Genomic DNA, 20,961 nt, shown 5'->3' with positions numbered 1-20,961 from the left:
ATCAGAAGAGAACCTGGTGTTGGGGGGCAGGGGTGCTGAGGGAAAGAAGAGAACCTGGGAGGAAGCAGTAGATGGCACTTTGAATTTATAAAATTTCATTTGGTAAAGTTAACAAAAATAAAGGGGTCTGTTTTTATTACTGATGTGGCACCCTTCTCTCCCCCACTAAACTGAACACTCCTCAAGGGGAGAGGGGCAGGGTCTGATTGCATTTTGCATCTCTAGTGCCAGCCTCAGGTCTGGCATGGACTGGGCCCTCAGCACAGGTTCCTGGAACTGAGTTATTCTAGGAAGCCAGGGTTCCTATCACCACCCCCATGGTACTGGCTGGTTGGGGTATTTCTAATTTTCGGCCCTGAACAGTGCCCATGGGTGCCTCTTAAGCACATGATGAGAGGGGCAGGTGTCTTCTCTCAACTCTCCTCTTCCTTCCCCCTCCCCTGCTGCTCCTGGAGATAAGGAGGCCCCTCTGTTCTGAGAGGGTGTCATAGGGCTATGTTTTGAAGGAAACTCTATCAACTTAACTGGTAGCTGTTCCCAACAGCGGAGGGGCTCAGAAAAAAAGAGCGCCAGTAGGGAGGGGACCCATCTGCATGGGTCCTTCAGTGGCCTCACCTTCAGGGGACAAAACCACAGTGTGAAAGTGTAAGAATGTTTAGTACTTACACACCCTGGAGGGCACAGCAGTCTCTCTCTCTCACACACACACACACACACACACACACACACACACACACACACACACACACACACACACACACACACACACACAGGTCAGGGAGTGCAGGCAGGAAGAGACGAGACCCATGGGCCACTGCCTATATTGGGTCGAGGGTGTCCAGCTTTCCCTCAGGGAGTTTTAATTGGAGGTTTAAAGCAAGCAGGCACTAGTTCCAGTTGGTCACACTGTGACTGAGAGGTGGTCACTTCCAGTTGACAAGCTCATGTCTGAATGGTCCGTTTAAAGGACAGAGCGGGAAAGCCGGGAGCCAGCCTGCTAGGTGGGAGAGAAGCCTCTAAGTTTTATCTCCAGCCACCAGCTGGAGCCATTCGGGTGGGGCACATATTGGAAACTGTGTCAAGGGTGACTGAGCCCTGCTTCTGGTATAAGAACGTTAAATTAAAACATGAATGCCGAGTACAGACCCTGCTGGGGAAGTCTGCAAGGTCAAAACTCTTTTCATAATGAGACTAAGGCATCATTTGCCTTTTTTGCTGGGTTGACATTTCCCTGACGGTGCAAAAGCCAAGGCGGCGGCCTCCAATGCGATGTACAGGAAGTCATCGCATTTTTCACTGCCACGCCCTCGTAGGAAAACACTGCCAACATCGACCAGGAAAGTCTTTGATGCAGCAATAAAAATGATCCCATTCACAATATATTGGTCCTCGAATATACATCTTTTTAACATTCCAGGAAGCAACATGGAGCACTTCTGCCATATCCGATGCAGCACAATGGTTGTCTCCAGAAAAGCATTTGCACTTGTTTGAACTGTGAGCTTAACTAGCCACTTTTTTTTTCATGGAACACCATTTTGACTTGAAAGAAATACTGACAGATAAATTATGCTTATGCAGACTTGAGTCTCTGGCAGACATTTTCTCTAGAAGGAATAAAATGAATCTGTCATTTCACGGCAAACTGACAGTATTTATTGCTAATGATGAAACCCAAGCTCAAGTGAAAATTAGAATTTTAGAAACCTTGTGTTCACTACTGTGACCTTGGCAGCTTCCCAATACTTAAAGACTTCTCTGGTGAGATCGGTGTTGATATTAACTAATGTGATTTTTAAAACATAGTATACTAATATTTGTCAATATTTGGAAGACCTGCATAACTTGGTGAACCATTTTTTTCCAAACAGCCAGTGCATTAAGTTATAACATCATGCTTGGGCAAAAGATACATCCAAAATGCAAAAGAGTCTAATGTATTTTAATGTAATTGAACATAAAAATTTCATTGATAGGATTTCAGATTTTTTTTTTTTTTGAGACGGAGTGCAGTGGCAGAATCTCGGTTCACTGCAACCTCTGCCTCCCGGGTTCAAGAGATTCTCCTGCCTCAGCCTCCCGAGCAGCTGGGACTACAGGCGGGCGCCACCATGCCCAGCTAATTTTTGTATTTTTAGTAGAGACGGGGTTTCACCGTATTGGCCAAGCTGGTCTCGAACTCCTGACCTCATGATCCACCCACCTCGGCCTCCCAAAGTGCTGGGATTACAGGCATGAGCCACCGCGCCCGGCCAGATTTCAGATTCTAATCACAACTAACCTTCAAAAAAAAAAAAAATAGCACTTGTCAAGTTTTGGCTAGTATCAGAAAAGAATAGCCAGGCTCAGTAGTTGACACCTGTAATCCCAGCACTTAGGGAAGCTGAGGCAGGAGGATTGCTTGAGGCCAGGAAAAGACCAGCCTGGGCAACATAGTGAGACCCCATCTGTACCAAAAAAAAGAAAAATTAGCTGAGTGTGGTAGTGAGTACCTGTAGTCCCAGCTACTTGGGAGGCTGAGGTGAAAGGATCACTTGAGCCCAAGAGTTTGAGGTTACGGTGAGCTATGATCATGCCACTGCACTCCAGCCTGGGCAACAGAGCAAGATCCTGCCTCTACAAAATAAAAAAAAGAATAACCACAATTATTTGAAAGGGCTGTTAACATATCCTTTTTCCAACTATGTATTTGCGTAAGCCTGTATTTTCTTCATAAACTTCACTTAAAACATATTGCATCAGATTAAATGCAGAAGTGTGTTTGAAAATCCAGCTGTCTTCTATCAAGACATTAAAGAAATTTGTAAACATATAAAATAATGCCACTTTTCTCATTAATTTTTTATTTTGGGAAATATAGTTTTTTTCCCAAAAATATGTTGTTACACTACATTTATTATTTTAATCATATAATATGAATATTTTAAAAACATATCAATTTAAATTTATATTAATGTAAATACAAATAGACATAAAACATATAAACAGATGTTCTTTGGGGTCCTCAATAATTTTTAGGCAGGAAAAGGGGTCCCGAAACCATTAAGTTCCAGAACCAGCCCTTTAATGGTGTACCAACCAGTCTCAGACAGCAGGGGGCAGCAGAGGCAGCCAAATGAAGGCATCCCCTCTGCATTTCTACAGTTAAAGGTATTGAGTGCCTACTGGGTGTGGCCACACCCTGTGCTGGGACACAGAAATCAATCTGGCAAGTTCATGGTGGGGGTTGGAGGGAAGCAGGCCCCGGCAACTGACAATGGTGGGGACAAAGCAGATAGCTCCTCTAGTGAGCATCCAAAGGCTTTGGGGAAGGGTCAGCATGGCATTATGGTGACCTCGGTTATTCCCACTGGCTGGCGACAAGACCTGGTGGGAGAGGAAGCTTCCAGGATCTGGGGTCAGAAAGGAATGTGAAGCTCCCCAGCCTTGCAAGACTGGAGCCTGAGCAGTGATCCAGGAGAATGAGAAAGGGGGTCAGGTATCTTTTTTTTTTTTTTTTTTGAGACAGGGTCTCCCAGGCTGGAGTGAAGTGGCATGATCTCGGCTCTCTGCAGCCTCCACCTCATGCCTTATGCTTCCCGAGTAGCTGGGACTACAGGCATGCACCACCACACATGGCTAATTTTTGTATTTTTAGTAGAGACGGGGTTTCACTATGTTGGCCAGGCTGGTCTCGAACTCCTGGCCTCAAGTGATCCATCCGCCTTGGCATCCCAAAGTGCTGGGATTACAGGCATCAGCTACGCCATCCAGCCATGATATCATTTTTTACTAACTTGACACAGACATTTCCCAAAGCCCCCTCTACGAAGTGAGAAGGGGCTGCTTCAGATCTTTCTCTCCTGTCCCCACTGTGGACCTCACCCCCAACCCCCAAATACAGCCTCTCCTCAGTCCCAGGTCAGCTTCCTGCCCCTCCCTTATTCACAGAGCTTTAACTGAAGCCCTCCTCCAGAAACCAACACCAAAACCAAAACCCTCCTCTGCCTCTGCCTTCCCCGCCAGCTGCCATCCAACCATTTTGCCCTGTCAGCTGCCCTGAAAGGGGCTGTCCACCATGTCACCAAGTGAGCCCCTGCTCCTGCCTCCCACCCTATGCACATCACCCTTTCCAAGTCACCCACAGTCCCAATGGCCCACCCCACGGGACACCTCCATCCTGGCCCTCCCGGCCCTGGCTAACCTCTCCCTGCACACTCTCCTCTCACTGTCTGCTCCCCACTGTCCTCTTCTTCCCCTCAGAGGGCTCCTCCTCAGTCCCCAGCCCCTGCCCATCCCCTCCCTGTTGGTTTTCATCCATGGTGAGCCACACTTCCCTCCCAGGGGCTACTCACCCTCTCCTCCCAAAGGCTGTCCACTCCCAAGAGGTAGACTCAAGCCCGGCCCCGGCCCCCAGAGCTCTACCGCGGAATATCCCATGTATCTCCCAATGGTCCCTCAAACTCACTGTGTCCCCAAACCACATCATCACCTTTCCCCATACCTGCATCTCCAGGCTCCCCGCCCCAGGAAATGGCACCACCAGCTGGGCCCTGGGAGTCACCCAGGCATTTCTAGCTCACTCTTGCCCTACGTGGACACAAATCAGTAGCTCCAGCCTCTTTCCCTGTAAATGTTCTTGGATGTGTCCCACCCACTTGGGCCACAGCCGGGGCCCAGGCTCAGACCTGCGCCTCTCCTTGTCACCTTGACTCTTAAAACAGGCCCCGGTCTGTCTCTCTACCTCAGTGATCTCTGAGAAGCACATATGACCTTGTTGTCCCTGTGAAACTCTCCCGCGGCTCCCCTCCACCCTCAGCAAAGAGGCCAACTCTTGACCAAGACCTTGTGTGGCATGTCCCCCTGCCTGGCTCTCCAGCCACGGGCTCTCTTGACCTTTCGGCCTTGGTACTACAAAACTGATTTTGGTCTCCCAGATATACACCATGTACCTCAGGCCTCACTGACTGAACATTTGATCTTTTCATCCTTACCACCTTTGAAGGAGCCACTATTTTCTTTTTCTTTTTTTTCCCAACTGAGCTAACCGGCCTGAAGGAGCTACTATTTTCATCTCCCTTTTACCCACAGGAATCTCAGGCGCAGAGAGGGAAGGTGACTGGGCCAGGATGTGCACCTGGCTCCCAAGCCCACAGCATCACAGCCCACAGTGCCCTACATCCAACCAGCTCTCCAGGCCAGGCAAGTGCCTCCAGCCCCTCTCCACTCCCCATTCCACATACACACTCTTACCAAATCCACCATGCGTTAAGCCAGGCTACAGCTCAGATGCTCACCCTGCACAGGTGTCCCGGATTCCCTGGGAACCCCTACTTGACCTCCTTTGGCAATAAACTGGAACATAAAGTTTCCTCTAGGTGTACTGGGGTAGGTGTGGCCCCAGCTCCTACAGCCCTGTTATACATCAGTTGAGGTCAGTTGAGGCCACAGGGCCACTGAGGGCAGTGGAAGAGCAGAGAGGAGGAGGGGCAGGCAGGTGGGGGTCCCAGGGATGCCCTCTGGATGTGCGTGAGTGGGCAGAGCAGGCTGGGTCCAAGCCAAGCCTCCCACTCCCCTTCACACTCCCTCCTTGCTAATGCTCCAATGTCCTCCGGATAAATTCCAAACACGAACCCCACCTATCATGGCCTCTCCGGCTCCCCCTCATTTACCTAACACTGGGAACTTACGTGTGTCATCAACACTACCCTAGGTGCCTTACAAAAATTAACTCACTTAATCCTTATAAATATCCTACAAAGTAAGTACTGGGATTATCCCCACTCTATAGATAAGGAAACTGAGGCACTGAGTAAACAGAGCTAGTACTCGGTAGTGTCAGGATTCGAACCTAGGCCATATGGCTCCAGAGTCTGTGCTCTAACTGCTCTGTTGTGCAACCCACTTCTCCCTCCGTCATTTCTGTTGCCCTAAATATACTAACTTCTCACCCTCCACCTGCCCATTCCCACTTTCATGCCTTTGCGCTCAATGTTCCGTCTGCCCAGAAGATGCTTCCCTCCTCATCTTGACAAGTTCTGCTTCTAGATACCCAAGCGTCACCCTCCCTGTGAAGCTGCCCTTGACCCAGCTTGCCCTCCTCCAGCTGAATCAGGCAGCCTCCTCTGTTCAGAAAGCACTTGGTACACATTTCCATGCAGACAGCTCTGGGACTGGGGGGGCTCCTCGATGATGAGGGCAGGTTCTCATCTGATTGTCCCATCCCTGGATACCCAATGTTTGGTATAGGACTTGGTCCAACTCGGGAAACGTTGGTGAACGAGGGACTGGGGCAGCGAGAAATCAGACTCCACCCCTTGCCCTCCAAAAGCTCATAATGTGGTGGGAAAATTGACCCATCAACAGCAGCCCAGATCCAAAGGCATCAGAAGAGGCAAACGGCCTTCGGTGCCACAGGCTCCAAAGGAAGAGGCCGTGCTTGCCACTGGGAGAAGTGGGCAGGGTTCTCAGAGGCATCAGCTTGTGAGAAGGGCCTTGAAGGATGGAGAAAATCCCCACTAGGCAAGCGGGACACATGCAGGCAAGAGGGACAGGGAAAGGACTCCAGGCTGGTAGGCACGGAGGCAGAGGGGTAGGAAGGCACGAAGCATTTTGAGGGCTCAATGAGCTCAGTGGAGCCCAATCACCCCACCAGACAGGGAGCTGCAGGAGGGCAGAGCATCCCTACCAACGCCTCACACAGGACCTGCATATATGGACGCAGTGGAAGGATTTGTTGGAAGTAGATCTCCAGGGGTGTGGAGCCTCATACAATTCAGTGGCCATTGTTAAGAAAAACTGCAAAATTACTAATGTAAATGTAGGTGTGAAAGTGAATGTCTATCTGCCATAAGAATGGGAGGAGCTGTGTTTAACAGCCCTGGGGCCCGAAGCTGAAGCTGCTGCCTCCGGTGAGAAGAATGTAAGGAAGGTAGAAGGTTCTTGGGAGAAGTAGGGCATCAGGCAGAAAAGGCTAATGTTTCCGTGTAGCCTCGCCCTCGACCACCGCCCAGACCAGCCACCATGACCACCTCTGTCATGCTTCATGGAACTCCTTGGTCACCAAAAGGCCAGATTCCCCAGCTCACAAGACTCCCTCCCCTTTGGAAGAGTGGCCAGAGGGCAAATGTGGGTGTCGGAGACCTGTTTGCTAGTCACTTCCTGATGACCTTGGGCATGCCTCCCCCCGACAGGCCTCCAGCGCCTCAGGGGTCATGGAGGGTCTGTTCTGAAAAGCTCCTTTTATTCTGACATCCTGCTCATCTGACCCGGCTAAGGAGGCTCTCGCAGCAGGGGCAGCCAGAGAACTCTCTGAGAGCCTCATTCATCTCCCAGCGCCGAGATCTCACAAGGGCAGGCCATGTACCAGGCTGGATGGTGGTGGGTGGGAGGGAAATCAGACATGGAAATCAATCATTACAGAACCTTCAAGCTGAGGGAGCCCAGACCAAAGGCAGGCAGCCTGGGGGAGTTCAGGAAGGCTTCTCGGAGGTGGTGATAAATCTTGGTGGAGATAAATCTTGATAAATCTCAAGAGAGATGGGTCATTTATTCAACAATTGTTTACTTGGCACCTACTATGTGCCAGGCTCCGTGCTAGGCTCTGGGGATACAGCAGTGAAGAGAACAGATGGGCATTTGGCCTCGAGGTTCTGCCCTTCAGCCCAGCAGGGAAATGGGAGTTAACTCCAGAGAGAAGGGGAACAGCAAGGCAACACATGGAGACAACTGCATGGAGACAGAATGCATCCTGCTTGCTGATGGAGCTGAGAGAAGTTGGCGCAAGCAGAGAGGGAAGTAAGCAATGGGGAGATGAGGCTGGTGGGGTCAGCAGGCAGAGGGCAATAACAAAGGGGCTGGAACGCCAGGCTACAGATGTAGGGCTTGGTCATGCTGGCAACCGGGAGCCAGAGAAGGCTCTGGACAGAGGGAAGGGCCACAAGGTTTCTTAGCATCAAGTTCAACAAGTAAAGGCAAAACTGCCTTCTCCCCACCCTCAGGCTCCAGAGACCAGTCCCAACTTCCTGGGCCCAACTTGCCTACTCCCAACCCCTGGGCCTGAAGAAGAGAGGGCACCCTCAAGTCTGCAGTCTGAACTTCAGCCTCCAGCTCGTCCTCTTCCTTGTTCTTCCAACCAGTCTCTCAGCCATAGTCTGATGCCATTTCTTTTGCAGGGAATGCCCATGCTTCACCCTCTGAAGCCTGCTGCCTGCCCAGTCCCTCACCTGGTTCCGTGCCAGGTAGCACCTTTATTCTTCTTTTATAGATGAGGAAACAGAGGCTCAGAGAGGGGGAGTAACCTGTTAAAGCCACACAACTTTACTCTAGAATTTGATAGTGATGGGTGGATAGAACTCTGTGCCAGCTGTGTGGTCTCGGGAACGTCACTTAGCCTCTCTGTGCTGAGTCCTCATCTGTGAAATGGGGTACCTATCACAATATAAGGTTGGTGTGAGGCTTACAAAGAGGCTGTACTGTGCCACCAACATCCCTTAGCTCCCCAGGCCAGTTAGCGGCTTTCACATGGCCCCTAACCCACTCCCAGGCGGCACACATTCAACTTTCATTCATACATCAATTCCCTCCAAAACCTTCTCTGCGCCCGGCCCTGTGCACACACTGAAGATGGCTCCTTGGCCAAGCACAAGGCTCACGCCTGTAATCTCAGCACTTTGGGAGGTCGAGGCAGGGGGATCGCTGGAACCCGGGAGATTGAGACCAGCCTGGAAAACGTAGTGAGACCCTGTCTCTACAAAAAATTTAAAAATTAGCCGGATGTGGTGGTGCACGCCTGTAGTCACAGCTACTCCAGAGGCACAGGTGGGAGGATCTCTTTAGCCTGGAAGTTCGAGGCTGCAGTGAGCTGTGAAAGTGCCACTACACTCCAGCCTGGGCCACAGAGCGGGACCCTGTCTCAAAATGAAATAGAAAATAAAGACGGCTCCTGCACCCAATGTGCGGGGTGGGAAGGGGCGGGAGCGGACTGCAGATGCATCACGATTCGAAGTGTGTGTCCTCACACAACTCTGCTCTTCAGTTCGTATTTTTAAAAATTGACCACGACGCTCCTCCTCGGGGATGGGCGCAGGGAAGGGAGGCTTGTGGAAGACAAATTCGCTCCTTATTTCCAAAAACTTATTTTTCGCCGTTTCCTGAAATCTGAACACTTCCCAGCCCAACTCTCACCTCTGAGCGCCGAGCACTAGAAGCTAGGGAGAAGCAAGGTGTCGGTGGCATCCCACCACCCAGGAGGGCTCGCTCCAGCGTCCCTGGGACCCCTGACCCCGGATATCCTCCACCTTGCCTCGCCCCGGCTTCTTTTCCTACCCTGGCCCCTGCTCCTTCCCCGTGACCCCCGCAATCCCCGCACAGCAGTCCCCATGTCCCCGTCCCAGACAAGCCAGCCCTCTCGCCTCTCCCTCCATCCGGGTCCCGAGGCCAACCCCCCTCCGCGACTCGGCCGGTTCAGAACTCCCAGCCCCGCCATTGTCCTCGTGCAGCCGCACCTCTCCATTGTCCGCCCCGCCCTCTCCGAGGTAGAATTCGCTTTCCGCAGGGCGCCGCTCCGCTCCCACCCTCGGATTGGCTCCTGCGGCCCCACGCGCGGGGCCCGGGAAGAGGAGAGGGTGCGCGCCCCGCCCCTGCCCACAGCCGGCCGGGGGCGGGGTCTCTGCTGACTCCGCCCCGTCCGGGCGGGGCCGCGCTGGCTGGCGCTCGGGAGCTGGGCGGTGCTGCCTCGGCTGATCTCGGGCTGCGGCTCCGGTGGGGGTGGGTGTCAGGGATGACAGCGGAGGTGGCAGCGGCGCGGCGCTGAGCGAGCGGCGAGCGAGCGGGGGAAGAGGAGGAAGTGGAGCCGCGGCCGGGTGCTCGGGAGTCGGCCGCCGCGCCGAGGTCCGCCCCGTTTTGCAGAGCGAGCCGAGTCAGGACCTGGAAAGACTTTCCCGCGGGGCTCCGGCCGTCGCGCCTCCCCGCCGGCGCCTGCCCTGCCCTGCCCGTCCCAGCCCGGCGGTCCGGGGCGTGCGGCCGGGACGCGCAAAGCCCCGGCCCTGACCCGCTGCGCCGGGACGGGACGCTCCTAACCCCGCCGTACGGGTCCGTGGTTGCAGGGTCGCTCCGCGCCTTTCCATCAGCGAGGGTCGGAACCCCAGCTCCAAGGCTAGCGCAGTGTGGCCCCAGGCCCTCGCCTCCGGTGCACGGGACCCCGGACGCCCCTAGCCTCTGGCTCCACGAGACCCCAACCTTCAGGTGGAACAGCTTGTAGCAGCGCGAGCGCCCGGGAAGCCCTGGCCGGGTCGTGCGCTCCGTGAGGGGTCCTAGGCGGGCAGGACAGTCGGACCGAACCGCCGGGCTGGTGCCGCGAGCCCAGGCTGTCACCTTCGTCCCGCCTCAGGCAAGGGGTTCAGCGCCTGCCCCGAAGATAACACAGGGGTCCCCTTCTGTCCCGGCGGCCCGCGAGAGCCAAGGCTGCAGGTGAGAGCCCCGGATGCGGGGCAAGAGCGGTCCCCGACCCCATCGCGGCAGCGCGGGGGCCAGCGAAGGGAGTGTCAGGGGGAACAAGCAGAGGCTGGAACTGGCTGGGAGGGGGCGCGGGAAGGGGAGGGGAAAGAAAGAAGACGGGTACTTATTGAGCGCCCATTGTGTGCGGGTCCGCGCCCCGCCCCGCCCCGCCTAAGCCTCACTGCTACTCCTGAAATAGGTGTTGTGCATTATTATCGGCGCTTGCAGATGGAGAAACTGAGGCTTAACGGGGCTGAGTGACCTTCTTTCACTGCGGGGAGGAGACTGGGGAAGTGGGAGAGGATAGAGGGGGAAGAGGCAGAGCACTTGAGCGCTGATCCTAAAGCTGAGGAAGTGGCCTCTTCTTGCCTCCCGCTCCCTGGCCATGTCACCCGCGAGGAAAGGTGACTCAGAGTTGAGGGCAGAGGTGGGAAGCTTCCCAGTTCCAAAGCTTCTCTCCCTGTTGGCCCAGGATGTGAGAGCAGCAGCTCCTGGCCCTTGTGTGTCAGACTCCAGGGTCTCTAAGACACTCTGGAGGTCCTGAGATGTGCTTATCTGTTGGTGAATTTACTGCAGAGATCCCCAAGTAAGGGTCTGTCAGAGCTGGAGATGTGGCCTCTCTGGGGTGGCTCGAGATGTGGCTCACGTGATTCACCTCCCTTACATTACTAATGGGGACACTGAGGCCCGCCCGAAGGGAGTGCCAGTTGTCTGGTCCTAAAGCCAGTGAGTCCTTGAGCCAGAAGTAGACTTGAGAAAACCTTCCTGAGCATCCTTCAAGGTATCCACACTCCTCCCCAGTTAGGATCTTCTGGATAGGTGGCTGGGGCTTTCCCTATCCCTGATGTGAGATCTGGGCGACCATGTATGAGGCTGTGGTGAGAATCAGTGTGGTTGGTGCTGGGGCCGCGAGGAATGCCTGCAACCCCATAGCCTTTGGCCCAAATGGAAGGTCCAACCTCATTTTCTTCTGGGAAGGGGAACCTGCAGGACACCTCTGCCCAGGAAGGAAGGGACCTGCTCAAGGTCTCAAGGCTGGGGGCTCCCAGGGCTGGGGCACAGTCCCAGGTGTCTTTATTCCCAGGCAGGGGATGCTTCTGCTGCCCCCAAGGCATGTAGGGAGAGGGGTGTTGTGAAAGAGCCGTTGGCATGGACTCTGTGGGCTCTTGTTCTGCGTGGGGAGGGGGAGGGGATATGGCCTTGGTCTGGGCCCTGTGGCCTTGGCTAGGACTAGTTAACCCTAAATGTGCCCAACTCCCTGGAGTCAAAGGGAAACCACCTTGGAAAGCCCCCGGAAGGAGAGAGTGGTGAGAGGTCAGTGGAAGTCTGAAGCTCAATCCCTGGGGATGGAAGGGTTAGGGGAACCCAAAAGAGAAGGTGACTGAGGGGCTTGGGATTCCCTCTACCCCATACCTCCATCTAGGGATTCAAATCCTCACAATAATCTCTATGTCTAAACAAAGCTCTTTGATGAAATAATTTCACACCTGTGATCTCCTTTCATGACGTGGAGAGAGCCTGGAACCTAGAGTGAAGCAGAGGAGGGTTGCAGAGTCACTTGGGACCTCTTGATGCATCCATGGTTCCAAGTGCCACCTTAAAATAGGTTATGGCAGGCTGTGTGTTACCTGCTCAGTTAGTGGGGCCATCACATCTGGCTGTCAGGTGCTAAGTGGCATGTTGTACTTGCCAAGACTGGGGTGGTTATTAATGGCCCAGTCTTGTGTGGGAAACTGAAGCTCAGAGAGGTAAAACCACTTCCCCAGGGCCTTTGAGTTTGCTTGTAGAACTGTTTGAGTGCCAACTGCATACCAGGTGCCCTGGAAGTTACCCAAACGGGCTAAGCGGCAGCCTCGAGCCACAGTAACTGGTGAATCCCAGATAGTGGTAAATCAGACAGACCAGGTGGGCGTGAGTCTACTCTGCGTCCCACTAGCTGACTGGCACTGAGCAAATCACTTCATCCCTCTGAGCCTATAAAATTAGAATACCTCCTTTAGCAGGTTGTTTTGAGGATTAAATGAGCTACAAAGATGCAGTGCCTGGCCAAATATCCGTTTCCATCCCTATGAAGAAAAGGAAGCTTGAAGTTTGACCAGGAAGTCTGGGGAAATTCTCAGACTTGTCTTCGATTAGAACGCAGGATATGGTTGCAGGCTCAGAGACCTGAATTTGCTCAGCTCAGGCTGCTGTGTGGGTCACATTCCCCTAGTCTCATAGCCTCTAGAATCAGTCTGCTTGGGGACACTGGCAAGGGGCTCTGGATTCTTACCCCCTCCCTTGGCTTCCTGCTGGCAGGGCTGTGGTGCCTGGAGCTGGTGTCCATTCCCTCGGGCCCATTGTCTGACCTCCCTAGGCACCAAGGTGCAGTGAATAATTAATACTCCCCTCAGCTGGGGGCAAGCTCAGGGAAATAGCTCTATGCTCAGTGAGCTTCTGAACCCTACCAGAGGAGGTGGGGGCTCCTGTCTGTGCTGTTAGCAGTCTTGGATATGGGGGGGGGCAGGCAGGATAGGACAGGGAGAAAGTGTCATCTGGCCCCCAACAGGAGAGAGCTGGGGTTGATGATGTCCTGTCTCTCCTGTTGGGGGCCAGATGGTCCCACAGGCAACACTGGGAACCAAGCTAGCTGGGCTAGGATCAAGTGAGCCTCTGATTCCGGAGAGGTGGTGAGGGGGAGGAGTAAGCGGGAGGGTACAGGGCAGAAAGGGGTGGAGGGGAGGCCCTTGAGAACTGGAGTAACCAGGAAGGCTTTGTCAGGGAGGTGGCTGTCTGGGCAGGAGCTAGAGGCAACTTGCTGCAAAGACGGGGGGTCCTGACATCCCTCCAAGAAGGAATCCTGGCTGTGCCACCGTCTCACTGAGAGCATGGGCAAGACACATGATCCCACCAGGCCTCCATTTCCCCCTTTGTGAAATGACGGTTGTAATGTCCACTTCTCAAGGCCGTTACAGATGATCTTGAGGTCCCATGTGTGAAACACACGGCACTATAGGCACTCAACAAGGGGGAGCCTCATCATGAGTGTGAGCTAGTGGGCTAGTGGCGGGGCAGGTGGGATAGTGTGGTAAGCCGAGAGGTAGGGAGAACTTGGGGCGAGGAGGCTGGCTTGGTGGGGTTAGTGAGGGGTGAATGCCCATATAGGAGAGGGCCTTGAATGTCAGACAGAACTCACATTTCAGAAAGCTTAATGGAGCCCCCATTTAGAAGCCTCTGTGGCTCCTACGGCCTGTAAGATGAAGACCAGGCCCTAGTTATGTCATTCAGGTCCTTGGTCACCATAGCTTCTGCCCGGCCTTCTGGCTCATTGCTTTGCACTGTCTCCTAAACACACCACATGTGGCCCCATCGCAGCCCCTTTATTTGTGGTTCCTCCCATCAGAACCGCCATCCCTGCCTCTTCTCCACTTACCTCCCCACCTGTCAAGACCTGACTCAGGTCATAAATTCCCTCAGAAACATTCCTGGATTACCCAACCCTCTGGTCATGCCCCCTCTGAATCTTTAACATTCAGCAGTAATAGTAAAAAATAATACCTACCATCCATAACATTTTGCAGTTTGTAAAATGTATCCACACAATACTACAGTGATATCAACAACAGCTGATGTCTTGAGTACTTACTGTGAGCCAGACAATGTGCTAAATGCTTTATAGACACTCTTGTTCACACAAACTCCCTGAGGTAGCTACTGTTATCCCCTAGAAACTGGGGCTCAGAGAGGTACCTGATCTTGCCCAAGGTCACACAGCTCAAAGGTAGGGAGCAGGGAGCCAAGCTGCATCTGTTTGAATTGTAAATCTGTGCTTAGAAGATGTCCTGTCTCCTCACCTCCACCCAAGTACCTCGAAAGCATACTTTGTGTGTAAAAAGCCTGGACAAGGTTTTTTCTCAAGGCTAAGGAAGGGCAGTGTTGCACTGAGCATGGGGCCCAGGAAGGACCTGGGCCCTAGGCCGCGCACAGGCTGGCTGGTTGGCTGTGTGACCTGGGGTGAGTCGGCCCCTCTCTGGGGTCCCGTGTTTCCATGTCTATGGGGAGCAGGGTGGGTTCTGAGCTCCCCTGTAGCTCCAGCTTTCTACATCGTCTTTCATGACCCTGGAAGGAGGAGGAGGAGACCACAGTACCAGGGCCAGAGGATGTGGTATGACGGGCAGCTGTGATTTTTGGCCTGGCCACTGTCTGGGCCAGCAGGCTGTGTGGGTAGCTGCCTCGCCCAAAGGAGGGTGGTGGCCTGAGCTGCAGGCAGCATGGTCATTAGCTGGCAGAGGAGACCCTGTGATTGGGAGCTGGCTGGGCCAGGCCAGGCCAAGTTGGCGGGCAGGCTGGCCGGGCCACAGTGGGGTCACTGGCAGGGCAGCCAGCTTCTCCTCCCTTTGCCCCCTTTGGGGTGATGGCAAACACACACTGGGCACCAGAGCTTTGTAGGCCAAGGCTTACCCTTTCTCCTGCTGTAACCATGGGAAAGAGCAGTAAGGAGTTCAACCAGGCCCAAAGATGCTGCCTGCTATAAGCTTCCAGGACTCCTCCCATGCAGGTGGGATCCAAGCCTCCTCTGCTGCTGATTCACCGCCCTTTGCACACTGACTGTGGTCTGTGGTCTGTGGATTGGGGTTCTGCTTGGTCTGCTTCCCGTGCTGGCTTGTCAAAACTAGATTCTATGTGCCCCCACCGCATCCTCCCCTCCCTCTGAGTGCCTAGCAGTGTGCCTGGCACAGAGACACATCCTCCAGGGGAGGCAGTGCAAGCTGCCCCATGGACAACTTGCTCAACTTTTGCACCTCTGTTTTTTCCCTGTAAATTGGGGCTGATAATAACTGTTATTAAATGAGATGAAGGAAGTGGGGTGCCTGTCCAGGCCTGGCACACAGGTGGGTACTCCATCAGCATGAGTCCTCTTGCCCACCCCCTCGATGGCTTCGTGAACGAGCAACTCAGTAAGAAGCTGATGGAAGAGTCCAATGAGTGATGGCAGGAGGGAGGGTGTGCCAGGTGGCAGGGAGGCCTTCCCTTAGGGGGACTTAGCTGGGGTTTGCAGATTCACAGTTCCCACCACCTTCCCTGTGAACAGTGGTGTGTAAGCAGGTGCTGTTGGCCTGGAAGGGTCCCCAGCTAGGTTCAGGGGAGGGAGCAGGACTGGGATATCTGGGGACTTGGGTTTTCTTCTCAGGCCTACGCAGAAGAAATGACCCAGGTGGGAGAAGCCGTCTGGCGTCCAGCTAGCAGATGCTGGGCAGAGAGTGTGAGTTCTTCCTTAAAGGGAAGCAGCATTTATTTGGTGCTGCTCACACACACATCCAACCAAAATGTAACATGGTTGGAGATTCTGGTCTGTGGGGGAAACAACATTAGACAAGGAAACACACAGATGCAAAACTTCCAAATTGTGAGAAGCAGGCTCCTGAGGCAGGGGCCGGTCCCATCAGTATCTGTGGCTGGTGGCACAGGGTAGGGCTAAATGACTTGGGCAAGTGATTTAACCTCTTTGGGCTTTAGTTTCCCCATATATAAAATGGGGATAATTATAGCATCTTCATCATAGAGTTGTGAGGGTGAAATGAATTATACATGTAAAGCACTCAAAAAAATGTCCAGCACATAATGAGCACTCAGTGCAGGTTAGCTGTTATGATCTGTATCTCCAGCACCTCACAGAGGATCTTAGAGAAAACAGGTGCTCGGGAAAGGCGTTTGGAGTGAATCCCAGGCAAAGGGCAGCTGCTCTGTGGAATGAATGAATGAACAGCCTGGTAGGGATGGGAGGACACAGAAGCAGTGACAACACAGAATGTGACAGGGAAGGCCAGGGGCCTGGGGTTGCCCGGTGCTGAGTGGGGAGGGGAGTCAGGGAAGGCTTCCTGGAGGTAGTGCCCGTGTTGCTGACTTTGGACCTCTGTGAGATCAGCACTGAATGAGCTGAGAGAGGAGTAGCTCCTCTCCAAAGGTAGCTGGCAAGGGGGAGAGCTTGGGCAGACCCCAGGACCAGTGGACTCCACAGGCCTCTCACTTCCCACCAGCCCACACCGTCTCTCCATCTGTGACATTCTGCTTTCAGGGCATGAGGAAGGCGGAAAGGCAGGTGGGGAGGAAGTGTGGGCTGCTGGTCTGACAGGCCCAGCTCTTCCCAGGCTTGCGACCAAATCTCCTACAGAAAAGGATAAACAGGCCTGCTTTGAGTTCTTTTATCTTCTTGCTCCCAAGGCACGCCAGCAAGCAGAGGGGGTCTTCCAGCATTAATCCTGCAGCTGTTTAGCTTTTGAACGAGTGGACTCTTTAAGAAAATGCCACGAAGAATGTGCCTCACTCTCTCACCCAGGAGGCTCAAAGAGAAACTTCTCTCCCACTGACAAGGGAGCTGGAACCCCCAAGTGTCTTAAAGAAGCTCACCCCAGGGGCAGTCTGAAATCAGGGGACCCCTCATGCTGCCTCGATTTGTTGCTGGCTGTGAGGCCTTGAGGACACCCTTATATTTTGCTTGGCTTCTGCCCATTTTGTAAAATGGGGTCAGGGTAATAAATCCCTTCTTTCCTTAGAGAGGCATGTGGCAGGGGAGTTTCAGAGGTGGGAAGGGCAGCAGTGGGCATCCAAGCCCATGGCTTTCAAACTTTGTTTCACATTAGAATCATCTGGGAAACTTTTAAAAGTCCTGCAGGCCCCACAATCTCTGGGGCAAGACCCAGGCATCAGTAGTTGATGAAGCTCCCCTGGTGATTTCAGTTTGAGAGCCACCTGGCTGCCCTCTGCAGCCTACCTCCCACAGTGTCCCAAGACAATACTTGCACATCCCCAGGACAAGGAGCTCATTCCTTCCGAGGCTGCTTCCTCCCCCCAGGACCTCCCTGCCTGGAGAGATGAGGGGAGTGGGAAGACTTGGTAATCCAGTTAACCTGGGTTCCAGCATGCAGCTGCTCCCTGCGTGTCTTCTTGGAGCCTCAGTTTCCTCATCTGAAAAATGACAATAACGATCTCTCTGAAAGGGCCACAGAGGCCAGACGAGGCCACACATGGCAAGCACCCACCCCATACCTGACGCCGGGCTGGACTGAGCCCCTGAACTCCCTGCCCCAGCCACCTGAGGCCAGGTCTCTGAGACTGGCGCTGGTTAGGGTGGGATCAACACCCAGCCCGGGGGCCCTTCCCACTGTCCCCTTTCTCTCTAAGAGATAAGACAAGGCAGTAAGCATTTTGTTTTGTTCAGTTTTGCTTTAATGGTCAAAGTGTCAGACTCTCCTTAACAATGAAGCCTTGTCTGAATCTGCTTGTTTTTCCAACCCGGACACCCAACTGCACCACCTGCTTGGGGCCCCTGTCCCACCTGGGAGAACTGAAGAATGTCAGAGGATTTTTTTTTTAATCTAGGGGAGGGTGTCCAGGGAACATTGGAGGCCTTTGTGCAAATCCTCACCGATAATTGACCCCACTTAAGTCATCCAACTCTGCTGTGATTGTGAGCCAGTTCACAAAAATTATTTCAAGGTAGTTACTAGGTGTTGAGCCAAACCCCTATCGGTGCCGGTGAGGATGGCACCAGGCTCGAGAGGCCAAAGAGGAGACCCAGAGCCAGCGAATGAGCCATGGGGTTTTACTATGGGCTCACACACAGGGGAGAGAGTCCAGTGGCTGCTGGCTGGACCAAAGAACCACAATCACTTGTAGGAAGTGTGCAGTTTTTTTTGGTTTTGGTTTTGGTTTTGGTTTTTTTTTGAGACAGAGTTTCGCTCTTATTGCCCAGGCTGGAGTGCAATGGCGCAATCTTCACTCACTGCAGCCTCCGCCTCCTGGGTTCAAGTGATTCTCCTGCCTCAGCCTCCCAAGTAGCTGGGATTACAGGCATGTGCCACCACACCCAGCTAATTTTGTATTTTTAGTAGAGATGGAGTTTCACTATGTTAACTCCTGACTTCAGGTGATCCGCCCGCCTTAGCCTCCCAAAGTGCTGGGATTACAGCCGTGAGCCACCGCCCCCCAGCCTGAAAGCATGCAATTTCTATAGCATTTTCACTTAGCACCTCCCCCAACAACTTCCACCTAGCAACCTCCATTTACCCCAAAACAACAGACCTCAATCCTCTGTTTGGCCCGCAAGTTCCATAGGATGGGCCAAGAGCTCAGATGTTCCTCATAGATAAGGAATGGATCTCCGGGTTGGCTACTCCCAGATTCCTTAGCTCAGAACCAAACTGCATTCAGGTGCGTCTGCCATACAAGGTCATTCTCAGGGCTTGCTCAAGTCCAGGTATCACTGTCCAACGTGTCTACCATACAGAAGACAGAAAACTTATGTTGATCCTGGCTTTGTCACTTACTGGCAGGATGACCCTGGAAGAATCATTTTATCTCTTTGAGCACGAGTTGTTTCTCCTGTAAAATGCGTTAGTAGGAAGGACTTCCTGGGATTACCTGAGAAGCAAATAAAATTCTTGGTATGTGGAGCACAGTGCCTACCGTAAACTAAGCACTCAAAAGCTGTTGGTGCATGCACTCACTGGGGAGCTGACCCCTGCCTCCTGCCCCTTCCTTCACTGGCGGGTCATGCTCCCTGTCTCCCAGTCTGTTCCCCTTGCCCCACCAGGCCCAGGCTGAGAAGAGGACAGAGGAGGCCTGCACATGTAATCGTGGGCATCCCTTCAAACTGCTCTTCTTTAAGAGCAGAGGAGGCTCTGAGGACTGGACAGAGGAAGACTACAAAAGGGGCCATCGGTGGCAGTGCTTGGTCTCCTTGCCTGGGCACAGCCAGAGAGGGTGCACCAACCCAGAGTGACCGGCTCAGGCATTAGGTGTGTGACAAATCAGCACGGGATAGTGCAGCACCGAGGGACTAGCAGTGGCTGGGAGCAGTTACCACTCAGGGCTGAAGGAGCAAGGGAAGTGGGCAGCTATAGGGATAGGGGCTGTGGGCCATCAGTACAGGGACCCAGTCAACCCAGGAGACCTCACAGGGGATAAACTTCAACTATCTTTCCTCTTTCCTTCAGTCCCCCATTTGTGCTTCTTGTTGGGTATACCTCTCTGGAAGCCAGCAGCACGGAGCCCATTACATTCCACAGAGGTCAGTTCCCAGGGCCCCAAACAAGGTGGAGAGTGGCTCTGGAGAAGCAAACCAAAGACACTTCCTCACTCTGTCCATCGAAAGTCCGGGAGTCCACTGAATACACTGTCCTTAGGACACAGTTTAAAGATCATCTGTTTTTACCATACCCCTTAATGAAGGGGCTCTCAGCCCTCACCCCAAAGATGAATCAGCAGCCCAGCTGCCACAGACACTTCGGCGAGAGGAGTTTTGGAGGTACCCATCTCTCCCTCTCTGCCTCCTCCACCAAAGCAAGCTACAGATGGCTTCTGGGGTGACCCTGCCAGGGACAGGGGAACCTGTGGAGTGGAGCAGAAGTCACAGGTAGGCTAATGTCAGGCGAGTTCAGGTGCACAGAGCAACAGCCCCAGCCCTGCTGCGACTTGCCCAGCCCAGAGCTGGCCCTGATGTGGCCACTTCACACACCTTCCTTAGAGCTGGGCAGTCATTGCCACAGTTCTGGGGATAGCCCTGGACCCAGAACATGTTCCCCATGTCCAGGGTGTCATGAGCCATGCCACTCTGAGTTCAGAGGGTCTCCCAGGAGCCTATGAATGTCAGGTAAGAGGAGAGTGGGGCTGGGCAGGCCTGGGACAGGCCGTGCAACAAGTGCCACCAGATGCTGCTGGGCCTGTGATGGGGAGTCTGGGTGTGGAGTTAGGTTGGTGGTGGGGTTCTTGCCAGGCAGGGAGCAGGAGGCATAATGGTGCCAGAGACCGAGCCTTGCCCAAGAGGAGGCATGGTCAGGGAAAGGACAGAAGATATGGCACTTTGCATGGAAACCATGTGGGAGGCCCCCACGGGGTGTTGTCTGCAGGGGCACAGCCGGCAGGCCTAGGATACAGAGCCCTTTACAGCTGGCCGCCAGCGAGCACTCCCTCTCTCCTTCCTGAAAGGAATGCCCCTGGCATCTCCACCAGCTCACACATCTGGCATCTGAGGTGACACAGTGAGATGCCCATGGCAGGTGTGGTAACACGTGGATCCTCAGAGACTTCCTGAGAAGGGAGGTATGTGGGCCTCGGAGTCAGAGTTCTGGCTTTGAATCCTGGTTCTGCCTCTCTTGAGTGGAACTTAGAAGACATGGGCAAGTCACTTAGCCTCTCTGAGCCTCAGTTGCTCACCTATAAAATTAGAGCAGCAACACTTACCTTCCAGGCTGGTTTGAAAGTAAAATGACATAATGAGACAGCATCCTGTATTTCAGAGGAGATGCTACATTTGCCCTCATCATGACCCCCTTCTCTGGGTGCTGTTCATGCGTAATGCCTCTGCAGGAAGTTCTTTCTTGAGACTAATTGAAGTCCACTCTGCTGCAGTTGGAGCCTTCTTCCTCTTGCTGGGGACTCTGCAGAGGCAGACTGAGCCCCTCCTCCGTCCAGATATGCCCTGTCAGTGCCTGCAGTGAGTGAAGC

At 53.6% G+C, this 20,961-nt stretch overlaps 2 protein-coding genes across 5 annotated transcripts in view; one reads left to right on the top strand and one right to left on the bottom strand.

Moving 5' to 3' along the window:
• Positions 1 to 4,229: 4,229 nt before the first annotated feature.
• On the bottom strand, positions 4,230 to 20,062 carry LOC134762133 (collagen alpha-1(I) chain-like). The gene is made up of 4 exons (XM_063728303.1): positions 19,973 to 20,062; positions 19,704 to 19,845; positions 9,486 to 10,364; positions 4,230 to 8,409 (listed from the first exon to the last, which is right to left on the bottom strand). Exons 1-4 carry the CDS (start codon positions 20,060 to 20,062, stop codon positions 8,390 to 8,392), a joined length of 1,131 nt encoding a protein of 376 aa, XP_063584373.1. The 3' UTR covers positions 4,230 to 8,389.
• The window catches only part of GDPD5 (glycerophosphodiester phosphodiesterase domain containing 5), a 92,061-nt gene continuing 80,801 nt past the window's right edge, over positions 9,702 to 20,961 (top strand). For 3 of the 4 annotated variants that reach the window (XM_024255864.3, XM_054524834.2, XM_054524833.2), the window contains exon 1: positions 10,310 to 10,449. The gene's annotated coding sequence lies outside the window, so the exon portion shown is untranslated. Of the gene's footprint in view, positions 10,450 to 20,961 lie in introns of all 4 variants that reach the window. The other variant, XM_009246848.4, reaches the window with a different exon arrangement.

Source organism: Pongo abelii, chromosome 9 (assembly GCF_028885655.2).
Source record: "Pongo abelii isolate AG06213 chromosome 9, NHGRI_mPonAbe1-v2.0_pri, whole genome shotgun sequence".
In the NCBI taxonomy this organism is placed as follows: Eukaryota; Metazoa; Chordata; class Mammalia; order Primates; family Hominidae; genus Pongo; species Pongo abelii.
This window is presented reverse-complemented; position numbering and strand designations above follow the sequence as displayed.

What these genes read in the sequence shown, in the direction of transcription:
- LOC134762133 (XM_063728303.1), bottom strand. Translation starts at nt 20,062, where the DNA reads ATGGCTCATGACACCCTGGACATGGGGAACATGTTCTGGGTCCAGGGC. An exon ending in ACTGCCCAGCTCTAAGGAAG is followed by an intron (nt 19,846 to 19,972) that starts GTGTGTGAAGTG and finishes TCCACTCCACAG; the next exon opens with GTTCCCCTGTCCCTGGCAGG. An exon ending in GCGGGGCGGACAATGGAGAG is followed by an intron (nt 8,410 to 9,485) that starts GTGCGGCTGCAC and finishes ATATTGTGATAG; the next exon opens with GTACCCCATTTCACAGATGA.